The 22,092-nt window shown below is 43.4% G+C and overlaps 1 protein-coding gene across 1 annotated transcript in view; it reads right to left on the minus strand.

The window, feature by feature from the left end:
- Positions 1-5,446: 5,446 nt before the first annotated feature.
- The window catches only part of LOC145395755 (2-Hydroxyacid oxidase 1-like), a 31,210-nt gene continuing 14,564 nt past the window's right edge, over positions 5,447-22,092 (minus strand). The window contains exons 3-10 of the mRNA XM_080269297.1: positions 21,103-21,254; positions 20,291-20,411; positions 17,341-17,475; positions 10,923-11,054; positions 8,356-8,488; positions 7,505-7,621; positions 6,631-6,742; positions 5,447-5,998 (exon numbers count right to left, since the gene is read on the minus strand). Coding sequence (XP_080125423.1) covers positions 5,931-5,998; positions 6,631-6,742; positions 7,505-7,621; positions 8,356-8,488; positions 10,923-11,054; positions 17,341-17,475; positions 20,291-20,411; positions 21,103-21,254 — 970 coding nt within the window. The 3' untranslated portion in view covers positions 5,447-5,930. The remainder of the gene's footprint in view (positions 5,999-6,630; positions 6,743-7,504; positions 7,622-8,355; positions 8,489-10,922; positions 11,055-17,340; positions 17,476-20,290; positions 20,412-21,102; positions 21,255-22,092) is intronic.

Consider the following 22,092-nt stretch of genomic DNA (forward strand, 5'->3'; position numbering starts at 1 on the left):
GTGACAAGCCAAATGGTTTCCTTTACACCAGAAGCCATTTATAACGCTGGGTGGTAACCATATAACCAAATTATGGCGCCTGGTAGTTTAGTGGGTAAATACGGCACTCCAATCGGATTGAGCCGGTGAAGGTTTATATCAATGGGATGGTTGAGGTTTATTGCTCACGTAATGTCACTCAGGGATGAGCGAGGCTGGTCACTCACATCTTAAATGTCAGGACCAATTTGCCTAACCCCGGGCTCCTACGCTCCTCGTGGGGCAATTAGGATTGGATGATGGGTGGATGGATAGATAGATAGTGTGGACGGGGCTTAACAACTTCAATCCGGGGACTGACTAGCGTCAAGCTATATAATTACATATTTAAATGAGAGAAGAACCCTACGGCTGCAAGTGTTAACTGACACTAGTTACCCATTTGGTAACCTCGTCATTTCACTGTCTTCATCGCTGTCTCTTTCCCACCCTCTCCTCCAAACATTGTGGAGGAATCGGTGTTGGTTAGGTGTTGCAACTTAACTCTGGATATTTGGTTACCTAGTCTTTGGTGTTACAAATTGTGTGCACCTCATGGACGTGAAAGTAATTGAGTGGCGCTGCTGGGAAGAATTTTAAGGTAACCGTCTCAATATATAAATGTTACTAATTATCGACTATATTTCTGAATTTCTAATGCAGTGCATTTATAATAAGATGAACCCCGTAGGGGAGTACTGCATGCAGAGATGTGGACGGCACTTAAAGGGTTTCGGCGCCCCATCGGTCCCGCCGCAGCTGGGTTGCCAGACTTTTTTGATCGAGTTATCGTACTGATGTTTCAAAATGATCGTTTTCCCACCCAAATTATCGTAAAAATATATCTGATGCATGTGAAAATTATCGTATATTTTAACTGCTACTACTACAGGCCCACGTAGCCATGGCCTGAAGTCCAGGTTCTTCCTCTACTGTTGCTGACGATGTGAACCCAAACTGGAACTAGTCTGAGGTATATATATATATATATATATATATATATATATATATATATATATATATATATATATATATATATATATATAATCGTGTGTGTGTGTGTGAGAGAGAGAGAGAGAGAGAGAGAGAGAGAGAGACACACACACACACACACACACACACATACACATTTGTGTACTGACACGGAACTGCCACATACACAGGTTGGCTGGACGAGGGTGGTTGAGAACTCCTGTCCGCAATAGTACGTGCCCTAGTACCTGAGCTGGGAGCTGGCAGTGAAATGGCGGGGGACAGGGCGACATGGAGATGATTTGTTTGTGGCCACCTCTTACGGGATTAAGACGTCTGGCAATTGATAGAGACAAATAGTACATAAGAATCTGAGTACTGTACGCTGATTACCATACTGAAGAAGAATTCAATGCATTGTGGTACTGTGAAACGTCATATTATAAGGTCACCTAACATTCAGATTGACTAGTTTGTTTATATTACAACTAAACTCAGTGTGGAAGTACTGCACGTCTGGATGCATCAGTCTGAGCAGTGCAGGGCTATATGACGTTTGTATTGGTTTTATAGTACAACAAATTGTTTATACTTACCCATGCAAAGTTATTCCCTGTTGTCTGGTGCCAATTGTTCGCTTGTTAGTGTAACACTGTGGCACTACAGAGAAGTTAAAGGCGGTACAATTTTACAGCAGATCATAACAGACGACGTGCACTCGACCTTTCCGACATGGCGGCCAAGCTGACGCATGTTTTGCCTCCTCGTTCGGCATCCATGTATATATATCTATGGTTACCGCGAACAGGGCTATAGGCAGGATGCAGGTGGGGAAGGCGGTAGGTGTGTTTGGGTTGACTACTGAATGCAGTAGGCCTCAGGAAATACATGAGTGGGGTTAGTTACTGACTTGATTAGTATGATTAAATTTGTCTGTGTTGTCCCAGATGAATGGCTGAAGAGTGTGACTGTATATGTGTACAAGGGGAAGGATGATGCCCTGGAAAGAGGAAATTATGGAGGCATAAACCTTTCGGACCAAATAATGAAGGTAATGGAGAGAGTTTTAGAAGATATGATTCAAGAGAGTGAATATTGGTGAGATTCAGTTTGCGTTTATGCCAGGCAAAGGGACCATTGATGCCATATCCATTGTTTGACAGCTTCAGGAAAAATATAGAGAAAAGAAAAGGGGTCTGTACTTTGTTTGTGTTGATTTGGAGAGGGCTTTTAACAGAGTCCCTAGGGAGGTAGTGAGGTGGTCAGTGAGAAAACTTGGGATCAAGGAGTGACTGGTTAGAATAGTTATGGGAATGTATGTGGATGCTTGAACCCAGGGTGAGAGTGAATGGAGATTTGAGTGATGAGTTTCTGTGAATGTTGGTGTGCATCAGGGGTCAGTCTTGAGCCCCTTGTTGTTTACTGTGGTGCTTGAAGCCCTCTCACGTGACTTCAGAAATGGACTCGCGTGGGAGATGTTGTATGCTGATGATTTGGTGTTGATTTGCAGAGAATGAAAGGGAGACATAGGAAGATTTAGGAAATGGAGAGATGGTATGGGGCACAAGGGGTTGAGAGTAAATGCAGATAAAACAAAGGTGATGGTATCCAAGGCTGGTGGCAGTACTGTCAAAAATGAGGGAGAGTGACCACGTGTGGTTTGCCACGAGGGCGTGGGATATAATTCCATCTTGTGCATTGTTTGTGATGAGTGGGTGCATCAGTGATGTAGTGGTATTAGAGGTAGATGCGAGATAATGATGATTTCATTTGTGAGGTGTGTCGGGAAGAGCATGTGGAGACTGGCTTGAAAGGCTTGATCTTCCTGGTGAGTTTCTCAAGTCTGGAAGAGTTTTGTTGTTTGGGAGACATGTTATGTGCAGGAGGTGGGGATGGAGCTAGCTCAGTGGCTAGAATGAGGAGTGGTTGGAAGAAGTTCAGGGAGCTATTGCCTCTCTTGACATTCAGAGACTTCTCCCTTTGTGCTAAGGGATCATTGTATGCGGCATGTGTTGGGAGTTTAATATTCAGTGCTGTATGGTAGTGAGACCCAGACAGTAAAGGAAGAGGATTTTTGCAGGCTGAAACGTGGTGAAATGACAATGATTAGTTGGATGTGCAGTGTGTCCTTGAATGCGAAGCCTGAGGGGAGTAGGACTAAGGTTTACGATGCAAGAGTTAAGAGGTAGGATGGGACTGGAGAGCACAGTATTGGTGTTGTCATGAGCAGAGGTAGATTGAGATGGTTTGGGCATGTGGAGAGGATGGGGGATGACAAGTGGGTGCAGAATGTGAGAAGTGTTAACGTTAGTGATAGGTTCCCAGAAGCAGACCGAAGAAGAACGGGCACGAGATCACTGAGTGTGTCCTCAAGGATAAGGGACTGAATAGGGAGGCTGCCTGAGATCGAGCAGCTTGGAGAGCCACCATTAGGCGACCAAGGCCAACGCATGCAAGCATGTTGGAGCCTTTAAAAACGAGACGAAACCTAGTGAGTACTTCAGATTTTATCTAAATATCTCTCAGACTGCAAAACTTACTTCGAATCCACTACATATTGAGGTAATACATTCCAGTTATTTACTATTCAATTGCAAAATGAATATGTTTGTTTATCAAATCTGGTTCTTTCCTTATACATACAGGTAATGAGAACTGCCTGTATATGATTACTCGGAGGGTGGAGACTGAGGGTTAGGTGAATGGACCGTGTGGAAAGGTATGAGAGTGGTGTGAGGCAGGGAAGGCAGCTTGATTGCATAGAACATGGTGACTTGGAGTCTGTTTGTGGCCACCCCCTCTGGGTCTGAGGTGTTTGGCTGTAGTAAAAGATTGATACCAGTACTGACCCTTTTTTTTTTTTTCGTTTTCCAGACAAGATGTTGCGTCGAGGAGGGAAGCACATCCGTATGTATGAACCTCCTCCTGAATATGATGCTCCTCCCATGACACTCATGACCCCAGCGCCAGAGTTGAAGGAGCCATGCACTCCATACACCCCACATACACCCGCTGCAGAGACACCCCTAAACCATTAAGTGCAAAATTTTCAGTTTTATGTAGAGGATGGTGTAAAAACGAAGTGGCATGTATTTTTTTTTTTTTTTTTTTTTGACCCTTTCAAAACAATCGTATCGTTTTACTGATGTGATTAATTTTGTTTCAGTTTTTTCACTGCATTTTTGATTTTCTGATAAGGTTGCAACTCCTGTAGTGAAAGAATCAGAATATCTGCCTTTTACTTCAATATTTGTTTCATTCTTTTCCTGCAAAGATATCTATATTTCTTCTTTGTTGAGGATTAATCTCTTGTAGTGAAGTGATCAAAATATCCTTGAACTCTTTCACCATGATAACATTTGAGTTATTTTTGTTATGTATTTTGTTTATTTAAATATTTACTTATTTGGGAGGTTAATTAAGAATCTCATAAAAGTCTTCTTAACCCCTCGAATATAACAACAGTTTTTTTCTTTCTTTTGGCCACTTCATATAGTTCATGCTAAGGCTGGGACATGTTGGGATATATATATCTAGACCAGTGTTTCTCAAGCTTTTTCACTTCATTGCCCACTTGTGAGGATCTTAACATCCTCGTAGCCCCCCCTTCAGTTTTCTCTCAAGCCCATCACAAATTATGAAAAAAAAAAGACTGTTTTGGTGCCCTCCATTTATTTTAATCCTTACAACTATCAATCAGAATGCATATTCTGTTCCATATCAGTGGGATGGATGACACTGCTTTCAGTCATTCAGCTGAGTCGAGGCTGAGTCACTGATAACGCACATCTCATATATCTGGGTCCATATCCAACCAGTTTCGGTTTTTACTTTTCATGTGGAGAAGGGCGGAGAAATCAGATTCACATAAACATATTGTGAGAGATGGCAAGTGGACTCTAAGTGTGATTACACAGACTCACTCTGATTTACTACTTACACTAGGCCACTTTGGCTCCCCTAAAATCCCGCTGTGGCTCCCTTAGGCCATGGCTCCCAGTTTGAGAACCTATGAGCTAGACACTGAATTCTTGTGTTTTATTTCATGCTTTCTTTTTCCCAGTTTCTGGATCCTACCTTATGACACCCTTACTTGGGGGAAAATGCTTTATGATGATGATGAAGTTTAGAGACTGTTTCCGGTAAATACATTGAAGAGACACCTGCAGAACAATTTCTCTAAATTGTCTTTTTTTATATACACAATATTATTGCATTCGATAATAGAAACCCTCTAAATGAAGACTGTGGTGCAGAACTATCTAGTATAATGCCATGTATTTGGCTACTGAATTGTAATACAATATTGTAAAGCACTATGGAATATTCTTATACCTGTATTAGCCCTAAAGTATATATATACTGCAAAAGAAACACCAACATTGGAAATGTATTGATTGTCATTTATACACATTTGCCCATGGTGTTATTAGTTAAGAGGCTTACTGTACCTCATTATTAACAGTTTGTTGTCATACACCATTTTAATATTCTTGTCAGTAATATTTATGCAAACTTTGTTGATCTCATTAACGTATGACTAATATGGATGTGAAAGAATATTCAGGTGTGGCATACAAAATGTTTTGATACAAACTGCTAATTTTATAAAGGTACTTGTACGAATAACATTGATGCAAGAAAATATCTAGATGCAACATGCAAAGTTAATGCCCAAGGAAGAGGTGATAGTGAGGCTTCATAGCGGACAAAAATAGATCCCACGAGTTCATTGTACAGTCATATACTAAAGTTTCTTTCCCTCTCCTTCCTCTTTCTTATTGCAGGATGCTTGAATAAGATGTAGTGAACAAAGGTGTATTTATCACCCACAGATGAGTGATAATATACAGACTTTGGTGCTGTATTTGGATTTAGTTGTGATAAAAGCTGCCTGTCTTTAGCATAGGTACTGTACTTGCTTAAAACTGTGTGCTGTTTCAGAGACGTGAGTAAAACTCTTTACGAATAACCATGTCCCTTGTGATGTCCTTCACTGTAGCACAACCTGTGGATATAATTTGTTAAATTACTGCACTGTTTTGTTAGTGATATACAGTAAGCTTATTGTACTGTGTGTTGCAAAAATGTTATGGGTCTTGTCAGGAGCATAGGCAATTTATGAGCAGTCATCAGTAATGTACTACTGAATGCGTCCAGGTACTATTTCTTAATTATGTACAGTAGAACTGCTTGCCAGTACCTAATGAGTGCGACTAGCTACTACTTATTAGGTGTACCTGAGTCAGTGGTATACAGAGTAATACTCCGTTTCTTTCGGGCTATGAATCAGGAAAGACAAAACAGCACATACTCTTCCTGCTGTGCTGTAGGAGGTATGAAGCTGCATGCAGTATATGCTGGGTGCTGAGGTTATGTTATATCCATAGCGGTACAGATGGTTTATAAATATTTAAATTAGCCTTCAGTGGTAGTGTAGGCCAGAGTTTTAAATGGTATCAGTTGTACTGTATGATAAATGACAGAGATTGGGCAGAGATTATTGAAACCAAGAACAGTGATAATTATAATCTTCGGAAGCCAACCAGTTATTAAAGGATGTTATGTGAGTGTCAGATTTGTTTGATCATAAAGCGGGATGATATAGTCTGCAACTGTATCATGATGACATATGCTTACCTGAGAGTGCCATGGTCGAGCCCAGCTCCTGTTGTAGGATATTCAGGATGTTATAAGCCCCTTCCTCACCCTCACATGTCAGCCCCCACAACAGCGGACGCCCGAGGAACACCTGCACACATACACATTAGCTCTTACTGCTGTAATTTAGGAATTCCTGAGAGTATTGGTTCTTTGTATTGTATGATTTACTTGTATGTAACTTGCATCTGTGAAGAAAATATGCAAAGTGATATCTGGCTATCTGTCTATCTATCCATCTATCTATCTTGGGGCTCTTTAGCAATCATTAAGTGATGTTGGAGTAGAGGCTTGGTGTCAGGGCATTCTGTTATAGTTCTCACACATTTATGCTTTACAGTATTTACCTCCGCCAGGAGGTACAATATGTATTTTACCCCGCGTTTGTTTGTTTGTCTGCCTGTCTTTCTGTTAGCAGAATTACTCAAAAAGTTATGAATGGATATTGTTGATTTTTTTTTTTTTTTTTTTTTTGAGGGATAGGGTATGGCCCAGTGAACAATCGATTATATTTTGGTTGTGATCCAGAATTTTTTGTTTGTAATTGATTAAATTTTGGGATGGATCAGGATCCGGATTCTATCGCACAGTATCATCAGAATTTCTCAATTACTTTCAATGAAATTTTGTGGAAAAGTGAGCCATGGGCCAAGAAAGAATTCTTTATATTTTCGGGCGGATCCGGATCCAATATTGGCGGAGGTATGCGCTCTCTGACTGCCCCTCTAGTATGTGTTTGGTTTGCACATCACCTCATCTTTTTAGTTGGGAGTAAGAGTTAGGATGATGATGAAGAAGATTTACTCATTTCAAGAAAGTGAGAGAGAGAAAGAGGGAATAGTGCAGTACGTACCATTTGAGCACCAAGGGCAAGAGCTGTAAAGATGTGTGTGCCTGAAGAAAATCCCCCGTCAACATACACCTCACACCGACCATCCACAGCCTTGACTATTTCAGGCAGGGCTTCTATCTGATTTGGGAAGATATTTAATGATTTCAGATGTCTTTTTCATCATATTCTTACCTTCCGATAGTTTTATTTGGCTTTTCATAGATTATAAAACTAGACAAGTTAGAAATAGCCTTAATAAACCTATTCAATATGAGGTCTTTCCAAGATTGAATAAAATCATCTGATAGTAACTAGACTTAAATACAAAGGATGTCATTCAGATTCAAGGGGTAAATATCCTCACAATGCAGCTACTTCATGTTTTGCAATTCTTTCCTGGTGAATTGTGAGTAAATATAAATTTTTAATGTTAGTTTTACCATACTAGCTAGTATTTCAGTTGAGAACAACAAAGTAAATAATGCAGAAAGAAATACAGTACATGTTAAAATTAATGAAGCATAATATGTGTAAAACGGAAGTTAGCCCGAACATTATTTTTTTTATTAGTTATACTGAAGAAAGTCTAATAAAGTACGTTATTATTAAGTTTCCAGTAACAGGCAGAACTAAACATAGTGGGGCTTTATGTATTAACTGGAGTGCATTATAACGAGGTGTTACTGTACAAATTACTTACCCATAATACTGTACCATTTGTGTAAGTGACTGGTTACTCCTGCCTGATATGTCTTGATTGAGGAGCCAAGCCCAAGACGTCCATGGCTCTGATGTGCTAATAAAAGTTTAATGCTACAAAAACAAAAAACTTCTGTATTGTATAGTGAAGTTTTCTGTAACAAGATACTTACTGTTGGTGGCACACCATCCACCTGGCGAGCACCGTGGTTTGATACCCATATGGCCGCCGCACCAGCCTCCAGACCCAGCAGGGCATCCTCTGCTGTTAGTATGCCCTTCAACACAATGGGTAGTTTGGTTAGCCTGGAAAATAATGTTAGCTAGTGAGGTTTATTGAGTACAGAGCACTTAATACTATATAAGAATACAGCACAGGCAACATTCAGTACAATATAAATGAAGGATGTGTTCCAAAATGTCACAGTTTATCATACACCTAGCACTGTAAATTGTAGAAAACTGGCAAACCAGCTTTGTGATGAGAAATTTAAGCTTATTAGCTGATACAATTTTTCTGTTATTTACTGTTTCTTACAATATGAACTACCTGCTCATCTGAATCTAAACATGTTTGTACAGGGTGGTGCAAAAGTAGGTTGACATTTACCATTTATTCCAACACAAAATACACACTTTTAGTGTGTCTTTTGTATTGGAATAAATGGTAAATGGCTGTGTTGGAATAAATGGTTAATATATAACATAAGACTTTTACATAAAAGTTTTACATAACAAAACACTTTTGCAAATATGATAAAACATGTCAACGTACTTTTGCACCACCCTGAATACTTAGCCTTCAATACACCATCAAATCTCAATGAAGCTTTCCTTACATTTGAACAGTCTTTCTTTTCCATAAACTCATCCAGTGCAAAATGTACAGTAAAATCTCTAATTTTCAACAGTAGATGGTGTTGTGGCATTGATGTAGGTTGCCTGTATTGAGGACTTGTGTAAGAACATCCCATGTCACAAATCAGTGCTCTCCCCTTTCTGGGACAGTGTCTAGTGCACACAGGGACATTAAGGCCCTATTCACACTATGGGGACGGCCATGCTCCAGTCACGCTCCACTCTCGCTCCGCTCACGGTCCTGGTGCATTCACACGGCCGGTCCGCTCTCGCGTCGCTCACGGTCCCGTCATCCCCTCTCCCTCAACAGTAGAAGTGCCACCACCAACTGACGGAGGATGTGTGACTTTTCACGAGCCGAGTTGGCAATGATCGCCACTGCACTGGATGAGGAAGAAGAAAGAAGAAAACCATCCATACATCATTCAATCCTACATTGCCCCATGAGGAGCGTAGGAGCACCGGGCTAGGCAGTTGGTCCCGACATTTAAGATGAGTGACAAGCCCCACTCATCCCTGAGTGGCATTACATGAGCAGTCAACCCCAACCATCCCTTGGATATAAACCTCCACCAGCTCAATCCGATTAGAGCGCAATAATTACCCACTAAACCACCAGGCGCCAAAATTTGGTTATATGGTTACCACCCAGCATAGTAAATGGCTTCCTGGTGTACAGGAAACCATTTGGCTTGTTACTCAGTGTAGAGTCACTCACAGGCAGGAGGAGGAGAAAAGAATAAAGGAAGACAGAAGAGGGAATGTTAAGTCACCTGTAGGCAGAAGGACAAGGAAAGAAAGATGGAGGAGAGGAAAGGGCAGACACCCGAGAGCAGCACTACATCGAGTGAGCGGATGGTAAGCGTCCCCACCTACCACAAAAAAAAAATAAAACAATAAAACAACTTTGAAAATAAAGTCGAAAAAAGGGTTCATCCAATCTTGCGAGATAGGAAAAGTGAAGGGGAATTCCATACACTGTTTCCTCATTTGATTGATGATGAAAGTAAATTTCACAGTTATTTTAGGATGAACACTGGAACATTTGAAAAATACTATCAAAAACTGAAGATGACCTGAAAAAGGAAAACACATCATTCAGAGGGGTGAATCAAGACCGGAGCGGAGTGAGACCGTGGCGGGTGTTCACAGCTTCGGTTCGCTCCGTTCACGGTCCACTCTCGCTCCGGTCAAAATAAAATAAAATCACACACCACAAAGCCAGTCAGGAGGCAGGACGTGTGTGCTGGGCATTCCCCAGGTCCTGTCCTCCCCACTTACTACTTTTTAATCAGCCCATACCCCACTGACCGGGCTAACGTATGGCCCGGCCTGCACTATTTGTGCAGGAAATCTCCGAACGAACGAACGAACGAAATCCGGTCAAAATATCTTTTGCATGGATCGTGAGCGGAGCGTTCCTGGACCGTTACTGCCAATGTGAATGCTTGCACTGAAATGCATGTAATGATATTTGACCGGACCGTGAGCGGAGCGCGACCGTCCCTATAGTGTGAATTGGGCCTAAGGGTGGGTCGTCGTGCTGTTTACTGATGTAGTTTATTAGTCTGGTTGCCATCATGGATTTTGTTTTCATATATATATATATATATATATATATATATATATATATATATATATATATATATATATATATATATACCTGGTGGTCTAGTGATTTGGGCATTCTTAACCAGATGTCATAAACAAGATTCTACTTTTGAGAGGCAGTTGGCATTTATTGCTCACATAATGCCACTATGGAGACAGCTACTCACTTTTGCCTTAAATGTATGGACTGAGCACCTTAACCAGGGGCCTACACTCCTGGTGGAGAAGTACTATACTGCACAGAGGGATGGAAGGTGTAAGAACTTCTTACCTCTTAAGCCAGTCAACATCTCCCCAGTTGAGGGTAGGATCAAATAAACTCTTCACATATTCATTTGCACCAGATCCGCCAGCAGAAGTGTTCATCCTGCTTGACATGTCGTTTGTCAGGAAATTAGCTATCCTGCAGTGGAAACAGCAGAAGCATAAACAAATTAATAGTGTACAGTATTAGCACTGTCTAAAATTTTTATATTCGTCTTCATCCTAACTTATTTCCCACTGAAAAACAGAATATGAATTTCACTCATGATTCATTCAGGTGTTTCAAATAATTTTAAAGTGGGGAATGTAGTAGTATTATTAGAGTATTTTTATTACCGGAACATTGTATCTATTTTTTAGTTGAGAAATCCATCATGTGTAAGTTTGAAACATATAAGATATTGTAATGCTAGGTGTTTTAGGGTCGGCTTCCCGTCCCTCTAACGCCTAGTGTGTAGCTGGGTTCTTTTTCTAGACCGGAGCTTAGATAAATAGGAAAGAGGCAGGACACAAAAACTCAAGGCAACAACATTACCCGTGTATTACTAAATTCTACAGTGGAACGGGTAGATGTCACGAATACAGAGATACTGGGCAATTATAATTCTTCGGCCTAGATATGGGTTGCTAGTATCGCGCAGGATACTACTCAGGTCAAGGTCGGGTAAGGTGAATAGCACTTAGGGCAGAGGGGTTATGCACTATTATTGCAGGAAGTCCAAGTTTTATATATTGGTGGAATTGATGGTACTATTTCACTGTGGGTAATTACTACTTTAATTTCTAGGGCCTGCGTATGATCTTAGTGTGGTGGGGCGTTATTATCTGGTAGCGTGTTCACTGTGATAGACCCGTATTTCACTGTCTTGCCGTGTTCACTGTTTCACTGTCACCTTACTTATTCCAACACTCTTTAATATTGTCACTAATGCTTTTCTCACCGACTTCCTTTATACTGTTAATGCACTGTTCTGCCTTTACTTCACTATTTCACGGACACTATACTTTCACTGTCACTCCATTCAGGTCTGGGCGTCGTGGCGGTCAGGTACAAGGGCGGCGGAGGTGACTCAGCCTCACTATTGGTGGGGCTGGGTTCCGCTTGGGGCCTCTGTGTTCAGGGGCCATGGGATCACGCGTATGGGCGTCCTCTCTTGTCCAGGGTTGCTGGTGGCGAAGGGTTTCGCGCTTTCGGGGCTTGGGGCGGGAGTCTGGCCCTTGGGGCTGGGACTGAATAGCTGCCTGAACTTCTCGCTCAGGCGCCTGACGGAGGACGAAGATCTCTGGCGTCTGGGTGTAGGGAGGTCCCGCCCGGGGATCCTGGGGGCGGCCCGAAGGTCCCGAGGGCTGCGGTCCCCAGTGTTTGGAGACACCATCAGGAGGGGGCTGCGGCGTCAGCCTACGTCAGGGTCTGTCAGGTGAGTCCTCTCAGGATCCGGCTGCAGGGAGAAGAGCCCGGTGGCAGTCAAGGGGCTTCTCCAGTACTCCTCCAGGGTGGGGGCTCCCTCTGGGTCGTAGGTCGGTGAACTGGAGTCAGCACCTAACGGAGGAGCAGCTACCGGCCGTCTCCTACTGTAGGGCTCAGCTACTGGCCTTGTGGGGGCGTGGCTGCAGGCCGTCACTAAGCCCCAACTACTGGCCGTGGCCTGGGGAAGGGAGCGGCTGCAGGCCGTCACTAAGCCCCAACTACTGGCCGTGGCCTGGGGAAGGGAGCGGCTGCAGGCCGTCACTAAGCCCCAACTACTGGCCGTGGCCTGGGGAAGGGAGCGGCTACAGGCCGACTCAGGGGCACCTTCAGAGTGGCTACAGGCCGTCTCGTGACGAAGGCGGGAGTGGCCACCAGCTGTCTCCTGGCTCCCTCTGGAGCAGCTGCAGGCTGTCTCCTGTGGGAGGGTCGAGCGGTTACAGGCCGTCTCCTGCAGGAGGGTCGAGCGGCTACAGGCCATCTTGTTAGGAGCACCTTCAGAGCGGCTACCGGCCGTCTCCTGTATTATAACTGTACAGACATCTGATAAGAAAAATTTTACATTAAAATATAGTGTGTTGCGTTCGAAGTGCACCACGAACACACAGAACAGTGTACATAATGTAAAAATATATTTTAGGCTGCTGTTACAAATAAGAGCAGAAAACAAGACTCTCTGCCTGCCTGCTTTCAGTCGAGCGACACTGAGAGTGACCTTGACACACCACCACCCCTCTCACCTCTCACCACCACCCAGCCAGTGCGCAATTTAAAGACAGTAACATTAAATTCTTTCATTTTTCAGCTATTCTGATCGATTTATGCATGTTTTGCATGATTTCATAACACTTTATTTTTTTCCATAATAATTCGTCCCACACGAATGTAAAATTGAAAAGTAACCCGCTGTTTAAGGGTTGAACAGTACAGAGCCCTAAAAAACAAGCTCTTGAGAGTTGCTGATGCAGTATGTGGTTGGACAAGAGGCCCACCAAGACATAAAGTAACTTCGTGGTGGGATGATTATGTAGAAGCTGCAGTTAAGGAGAAAAGAAGGCTTCTCCGGGAATGGAAGAAGGGTGGTAACAAAGAGGAATACTTGGCTGCCAAGCGTAGGGCAAGAAGAGAGGTATACTGGACGAAGTCTGAGTCACAGAGACTTTTCCTTGATAACTATATCGTGTGGAAAGGAAGAATATGATACTTAAGGTGGCAAATCAGGCGAAGAGGGATAATCGGGATATTACAGGTGGGCAGTGTGTGAAGAATGATGATAGAAGGGTAGTGGTGAACAGTGGGGATATCAAAGATGCACTGAGAGAGCATTATAGCCGGTTGTTGAATGAGGAGTTTGACTGGGATAGGGAAGGTTTGGATCCAGCAGATCCAGTGTTTGGCCTTTGGCCTTTGATTGACGCTGTTACTGTGAGTGAAATGGGCAGGATGCAGGTGGAGAAGGCATCAGGTGTGTATGGGTCGACTGCAGAAATGTTGAAAGTCTCAGGAGATAAGGGGTTAGGCTAGTCACTGACCTGATAAATATGATTATCTATGAGTGTGTAGTCCCAGATTATTGGCTGAAGAGTGTAATTGTAAATGCGTACAAGGGGAAGGGTGATGACCCGGAAAGAGGAAATTATAGGGGTTTAAAGCTTTCAGATCAGATAATGAAGGTAATGGAGAGGGTTCTACAAGGTATGATTAGAGAGTGAATATTGATGAGATGCAGTTTGGGTTTATGCCAGGCAGGGGCACCATTGATGCCATATTCACTGTTCGACAGATTCAGGAAAAATATATGTAAAAGAGAACTGTACCTTTTGTTGATTTGGAGATGGCCTCTGACAGAGTCCCTAGAGAGGTGGTGAAGTTGGCAATGAGAAAGCTTGGGATGGAGGAGTGGCTGGTTAGGGTGGTTATGGCCATAAATGTGGGTGCTTGCACCAAGGTAAGAGTGAATGGAGACTTGAGTGATGAGTTTTCTGTGAATGCTGGCATGCATCAGGGGTCAGCTTTGAGTCCATTGTTGTTTAACATGGTACTTGAAGCTCTCTCATGTGATTTCAGAAATGGACTCCCGTGGGAGATGTATGCTGATGATCTGATGTTGGCTGCGGAGAATGAAAGGGAGGCAGAGGAATGATATAGGAAGTGGAGAAATGGTATGGGGCACAAGGGCATGAGCGTAAATGCAGATAAAATAAGTGATGGTATCTAGGGCTGGTGGCAGTTCTGTCAATGAAAAGGCTGAGTGGCCATGTGCAGTTTGCCACAAGGGCGTGGGAAGTAATTCCATCTTGTGCAGTGTTTATGATAAATGGGTGCATGAGTGATGTAGTGGTATTAGAGGTGGACTGCGAGATAATACTGATTTTATGTGTGCACAGTGTGCTGCCTGCTGGGGAGAGCAGGTGGAGATTGTCAGGTATGAAAGGACTGAACTTGCTGGTGAGTCTCTTGAGTGTAAGGAAGTTTTGTTAGTTGGGAGACAAGTTGTGTGCTGGAGGTGGGGTTAGAACTAGCTCTGTGGCTAGGGTAAGAAGTGGTTGGAAGAAGTTCAGGGAGCTGTTGACTCTCCTGACATTGAGAGGGCTCTCCATATGTACTAAGGCATCTTAGCATGAAGCATGTGTTAGGAGTGTAATACTGTATGGTGAGACCTGGGCAGCAAAGGAAGAGGATATTCGCAGGCTCAAACAAAGAGAAATGACAATCATTAGGTGGATGTGCAGTGCGTCCCTGCGTGCAAGGCCTGGGGGGGCTGGGTTTACGATGGACGAGATGAGAGGCAGGATGGGACTGGGGTTTATTGGTGTTGTGATGAGGACAGGTAGATAAAGGTGGTTTGGGCATGTGGAGAAGATATAGGATGATAATTGGATGCAGAAAGTGAGGCATTAATATTGGGGGTGGGGTTGCAAATGGTGGACCGAAAAAGACGTGGGACAAGGCCGTTAAGTGCGACCCCAGGGTTAAGGTGCTTAATAGGGAGGCTGCCATAGATTGAGCAGCACGGAGAGCTGCAATTAGGTGACCAAGGCTGATGCATGCATGTTGGAGTCTTCAAAAACGAAACGAAACAGTGAACTGACATTAACTTATTGCTTTATTTATTCATTTATTTTCAAAAATACCCAGCCAACGAGGTGACCCCGTGGAAGGCACTACACCCACCCCAAGAGGAAGCCACAGGGAGGTGCACAGAGGCTCTGAGCCACACTGGCCCACTTCCCCCACTACCATATGCCCCTCTTCCACCCAGTGAGACCAGCGGGAAGTGCATCGCCCAAGTGCATTACCCTTCGACCAGGACAGCGCTCACCAGACTCAGGATGGGACTTGTTTTGATACAGTCCCACATAAGCCCTCAGCACTAGAGTCCACTGGACCTGCCACTAGAAGAGAAGGAATAACTTCCCAGTCCTACGTACCCTAGGGGGAGCAGTGGCACAGTAGGGTCCACCGGATCTACTGTAGAGTGAGCGTCCATCGGACCTCCTTCTTGTGCCACCCATCTTTGGGAGCAGGGGGACAGGAACGTCCATCAGACTTCCCCCACTGCAGTCCCATGGAAGGGAGTAGAGCCTTGGTAGAGTTCACTGGACCTGCCATAGAGGGGGAATCCACCAGATACCCCTCGGCTGCAACCTTCTCCCAGCTGCAGGACCATGGTAGAGTCCAACAGACCTGCTGAAGGAGTCGGAACATCCATCGGACTTCCTCCTCCTGCTGTCCCCAGGACGGGTGGTGTCCCGGCAACGTCCATCAGACTTGCCAGGTGGGAGGAAAGTCCACTGGATTTCCTTCCTCCAACACCCCAGGAGAACCTTGGTAACATCCACCGGACTTGCTAGGTGGAGGGAGAATCCACTGGATCTCCTTCCAGTACCCCGGAATAGAGTTCTGGCAGAGTCTTCCAGACCTGCCAACCTGAAGGAAAGACAACCGGTCTTCCCTCCACTACTCCGGAGGCTCTTGCCGAGGGCAGCATCCCTGGCTCAGTCTGCCCCTCCAGAGGCTGAGCAAGACGCCCCTCACGCTCCCCCTGTACCCCTAAGGGTGGAGATTGTTCCCCTACAGAGTTCCTGCTGGACAACGTCTGGAGCGGACCTGTTGTGAGCCTGGGCGTCCTGTCCCTGCAGCCGAGCCCTCGATGCCTCCAGTAGCTGTTGGACTCCCCAGGAGCGAGCAGTGGCAGGGGAGTCCTCCCCCTCTCAATGAGACTGCAGCCCCCGACCCTCGAGGGGTGCCCCAACGACCCCAGGCCCGAACCAACCTGGACCCTCCACCAGGACTCCCACCACAGTCAAGGGCAGGTGCCGAGCGGCATGCCTACTGGACCGAGGGCCACCACACCCCTATGCTCCCCACCAGGAAAGGGCGTCCCACAACGCCACCCTTCAGCCTACACAGGATACCCAACTACACAGCCCGAGACCAGTGCCTCTCCCAAGAGCGCAGCCCTGATGGCCCCCCCTCCCACATCTGGCCGCCACCAGCACCTATCTGTTATCTAGACTCTGTGCTTTACTTGTGTATTCTATAGTTTTGTATTGTGCAAGTCCACTGTATTTTTGTAATATACGTGTAAGACTGGTTAGTTTGTGTTTGAGCCCTATTCCTCTATTGAATGCTCTTGCCCAGTCCTAAACAAAAGAACCCAAGTCCATTTCCGTATGCTGAGTTCAAGAAGTTGAACCCAGGATACGCTGCATAACATATTCCCATTAACCTGAATTGACTTTGGTCGTAGAAGTAAAATACAAATCATCACTACTGTTCAGGTGTTAAGCCGTGTGTGAAGTTATGCTGGTGGGATAGTAAACATGGTCATTAGTTGTTATGCTGAAATAAGATGTCAGGAATGTTAGTAGGAAAGTAAAGTATATCAGTAGCAAAATGCATATATTATTGTTAAGATGCTAAAAAAAAAGCTGTGCAAGAAGTGAATTGACATTACTTTAAGTGTGAGGGCAGAGTAAACTTGGTCCTCTCGTCTTCTCTGCGTATGCCAAGACTGGGTGTATCAACTGTGAGCACCAACGCTGAGAACCCTGCAGCCTCTGCTCTTTGCACTAGTTTGGCTGTTACTTCTCTGGTTTGGGGATATAATGATTGGAGATATTATTTAGTAGTTAGGAGCTGACTATAAGATTACTTTTATTCCTAATCTTATGCTTCAGTTGTCTCATTAATGTTTTTCACTGGGTACTTTTCCTCTACCATATTCCCTGTATTGTACTGTTTTATTGCATCATTTAATCGGTGTATGATAGTGTTATGTAGTGTATAGGCAATCTATTGTTCAACACATTTATTCTAAGATAAAGTTCAATATGCTTGTATAATGCGAGAAATATTGCATACAACGTTTATATTATAGTTGTAGGTAGTGGCGACCATCATCCACTCACTAGATGTAGTGCTACCTACCTACCTACTTCTTCCTTGACCTTTGTCATCTTTTTCTGTGTTTGCCATCCTCTCTTCCTATTTCTCCCATACTCTTCTTTCCATTTCAGCTGGCATTACACTGAATGACAAGCTGAGTGGTGTCCTGTAAGCCAGGTAACCATTTACAATACTGGGTGGTAACCATATAACCAACCCATATGTGTTCCTTATGTCAACAAGTGAGTTGGCGGAGAGTTAATGTCCCTCCCCATAAAACGATTAACTCAAAGAAAAATGGCCACCTTTTTCAGGATTTTGGCGTCTGGTTATAAGTAGATAGACATTTATATGAGGGGCTTGTGAAGCTGCCTGCTGCTACAGGCCACCACCGTTAACAGCTTGTCTGCTCCAAGTACATGTTAAATTATCATGGTTTTTCTCTGTTGATGTGAGAACCTGTGTGGCAATATACCATCATACATTACTGAAGTACTGAAAAAACTTCGTAACAAAAATATGACAGGGAAGAATACATTGCTCTTGTTGTATTATTTCCCTGAAAACGAAGCCCGAATTTTGAAAACCCAGCACTTATATATTTCTTTTCGTCATTTTTAATGAAGCTGCTACGAAGCTGAGTTAATTTTTGCCTCCTGAAATGTTTGATATATACTGTAGTTTCAGCCAAGCACTTGTTTGTGTCAGTCTCACTTTTGGCAGAAATTTAATGATGTATTAACCCGAGGCGTCCTGTCGACGTATGGGTACGTCGCAACATTTTGTCACAGCTAGTCTCATCGTCGTACCAGTAGGTTGCACAATTGCAAGGTTCATAATTTGCACAATTTTCAATTTTTGCGTGTTATTTTTCGTACATAAACACGGGACACCTTCCTCTACAAGATGCCAGGCAGGGACAATGCCTTATCGTGCATGACCTCCCCCCCCCTCGCACACCATTGTCTCCGCAATTCACATGTTATCAGTGACCTGGCCAATAAAGACATTCAGGGCCAGAGTGATTCCCCAATCGATGACAATGTGGAGGACAAAGTTTACATAGCATTAGAGGAAGAAACAGCCAGAAATGATGATCAGGTAATGTCACCAAAAAAGGTCAGGTATGTTGATGTGTGAGTGAAACAATGTTCACATTGCCTATATTACTGTGTGAAAATCACAATACTCTCGTACTACATATAAATTCGTACCAAATAAATAAATAAATACCGTTTATGAGTGGTGTGGAACAGTTACCCTCCTATAGAACTCGTTTTCTTTGGAGCCAGCCCGATAGAAAACCCAGTAAGGTAAGGAGTACTGCTAGCTGTATCGAGTATTTTAAACCTCAGGTGAGCAATTTCTCTGTGAATTTTCGATGTTTCTCACTAAAAGCAGAGGTTTGAGCCAAAAAAGTTTTTTTTTCCAAAATTGGTCGGGATAGAAGGGAATCAGTGGTGGAAAATCGGTCGGGACGGGGTGGGTTAAATCATTCTACATTAGCCATCCTAACTCAGAGACTGTCCCCATTCCAAGATTATATGATTTATTTGAAACTGGTGTTAGAGCATTTTCCTGAGCTTTTTTATACGGAGGGGCTTTCTCATGGGTAGCGTCACATAGTTTGTGTGCCTGATGCCATGGGCCCAGGGCAGCACTGATCATGTATATGCACTACACCTGAAGTCCACACCTTTTGAAATCAGCCAATGAATTTGGAAAATATGGTGCCATGGTCCACTGAGCAGCTAAAATATAGTGCCATCGCCCACTGCTCAGTTTATGTAAGCAACAGTGAAAAAGAAACTGCAAGGTAAAAACTGTTCCAATTGCATTACCATGGTGGAAGTGACGAGTGTGGGTGTTTTAATGTGGCGGCCAAAATCACATGCTCACTGCGGAGATAGCCCCTCCATACCATATAGCTCAGTGGTATTCCTAGGGGGATAAGTCATGATCAGATCTTGGAACGGGGACTGTCTGAGCTAGGATGGCTGGTGTAGAATAATACATCATTAACTTTCCACCAAAAGAGAGACTGAAACAAACAAGTGCATGGCTAAAACTACAGTATGTACTGTACTGTATCCAACATTTCAGGGGACAAGAATTAACTCAGCCTTATAGGAGCTTCCTTAAAAAATAAATAAATATATATATATAAGTGCCAGGTTTGCAAAATTCGGGCTTCGTTTTCAGGGAAATAAAACAAGAGCAATGTAGTCTCCTCTACTATAATTTTGCTACGAAGATTTTTCAATACTTCAATAGTGTATGACAGTATTTTGCCATGCAGGTTCTCACATCAACAAAGATCACGGTAATTGAAATGTGATCAGGACAGAGAAGCTGTTAACAATAAGAGACATCTGGTGGCAGATGATTTCCAGAAGTCTCCCATTAGCTTTCTATATTATTGTCTTGTTTCCATGTAGTTCTCATTGTTCTAGATTCTATGAACTTTTTTCCTCACATCTATACATTAATTCTTATTAGCCGCAGTCTCAGTTTGTTACCTGTCCTTGTAAATGTAGACCTGGAAGAAGCGTAGTGAGGATGGTGCGCGTTCAGCAACTTCCTCAATGCTGGATGTTGAGAGGGTGCTCATGGTAAAGACAGTGCCAAACCTTGCTGCGGCTGATTAGGGAAACAACAAAAAAATCTGTTTCAAGACATTTCCCTATTTCTTTAATGATTGGTACTGACCTTGACTGAATATTTTTCTTATTAGGGTCTGATTACAGAGTGTAAATTGTAGGTATGTAAAAATTATGGTTGCAGGCTCTTCTGTCCCGTATGTACAGTATAGTCTTCTCCATAATCATCTTGGTAATCTTTTTTTTCCCACTCAAGACTTGGCTGGGGTAGGATCCAGAAACAAGGGAAAAAAAAAAAAAAAGGGTATGAAAGTGAAGCCCTGTCAACAACAGTGGAATGGCCCACACAATCATTCACACATCTTTCAAACCCCTGGAGTACTGGCTCCACCTCACAGGCCTAATCCTCTTCTCAAAGTTTATTTTGTGTTCTTATTAATGGACACACTCCACATTCCCCTGCAAGGTAGAATCATTTCATTGACTGTCAGGTTCAAAAGTAGGTGTCAAATTCTTGTAATGTGCTGCTTCATACGTACAGTACAAAATCCAGCCACCTCAATCACCGTTATCAGCTCCATGATCTTGCCTTTTCACACACTCACCACATCAGTCCACTTAATAGAGTACCTACCATTTATGCATCATATTCATTATATAGTTCAGTACAGTATTAGGTACAATATAGCAATGGGATTTGAACATAAACGTTTAAGTATTGTTAAGCTCACCTCTGGCATTAGCACACTCCCCATCTGTACTTGCCATCCTCTGCATGGCAGTGGGTGCAATGCCAATCGGTCCACTGACCTTGTGACCCAATATTGTGGTGGACGTGCTTCTTTGGGACATATCACGCAGAAGCCGTGGACGAATGTACCACCTGGAAATCTAGGTGTGAATTAGCTTGTACAGCTTCGGCCAAGTGTAAGTTTCCACCCTCTCCAGTCAAACCGGACATTTGGACCATCGCACTCATGGATACGAGAGGTGAAGCAGGGCACAACTCATCAACCTGAGTCGGATCAGCGAGACCGTGTGTGTGTGTGTGTGTGTGTGTGTGTTATCGTTTGAACGACTTTCGTCGAGGTTCTGCACAATGGGAACCTAGAGACAAAATATTGTTAATGATACGCCTGAAAACGATAGATGTTACATGAGTCCACCTGCTACAAAAATGGCATGAGTATTATACGGCACATAAAGATACCGCGTGAACTGTATAGGTGACAATATAATTACGAGTATTATATAATGTTCTATGCCCATCTGTCATAAATGAGAAACATTGCCTTTTATTACCATCTCGCTAGCTCAAGTAACTGATTCGACTCTGGTTGATGAGTCTTGCCCTGCTCCACCCATCAAATCCATAGTTGCGACGGTGCCACATGTACGATTTGGCTGGAAGAGGGTGGATACTTACACTTGGCCGAAGCTGTACATACCAAAATATGATATACCTGTGTGACAGGATGAATATATGGCTTTGAGTAATTCTTATGTGTTTATTTGTTTGGAAGCATACTTAACTACCAATGAATACCGGTACACTTAAGAATTATTTTGTCTGCCACCAGACTATTTGTTAAACTGGAGGAAGCATGCCATCCAAAAAGGTAGTGCAATGTAGATACGGGTGTTTTAAGTTATATCTATGCAGTAAATTTGATAGTATTACTCAAGGTGGAGGTCATCCTTCAGGTTGGAAATAGATAATG

This window comes from Coenobita brevimanus, chromosome 4, assembly GCF_032717465.1.
Source record: "Coenobita brevimanus isolate Jiangsu-jjx chromosome 4, ASM3271746v2, whole genome shotgun sequence".
Taxonomy (NCBI): Eukaryota; Metazoa; Arthropoda; class Malacostraca; order Decapoda; family Coenobitidae; genus Coenobita; species Coenobita brevimanus.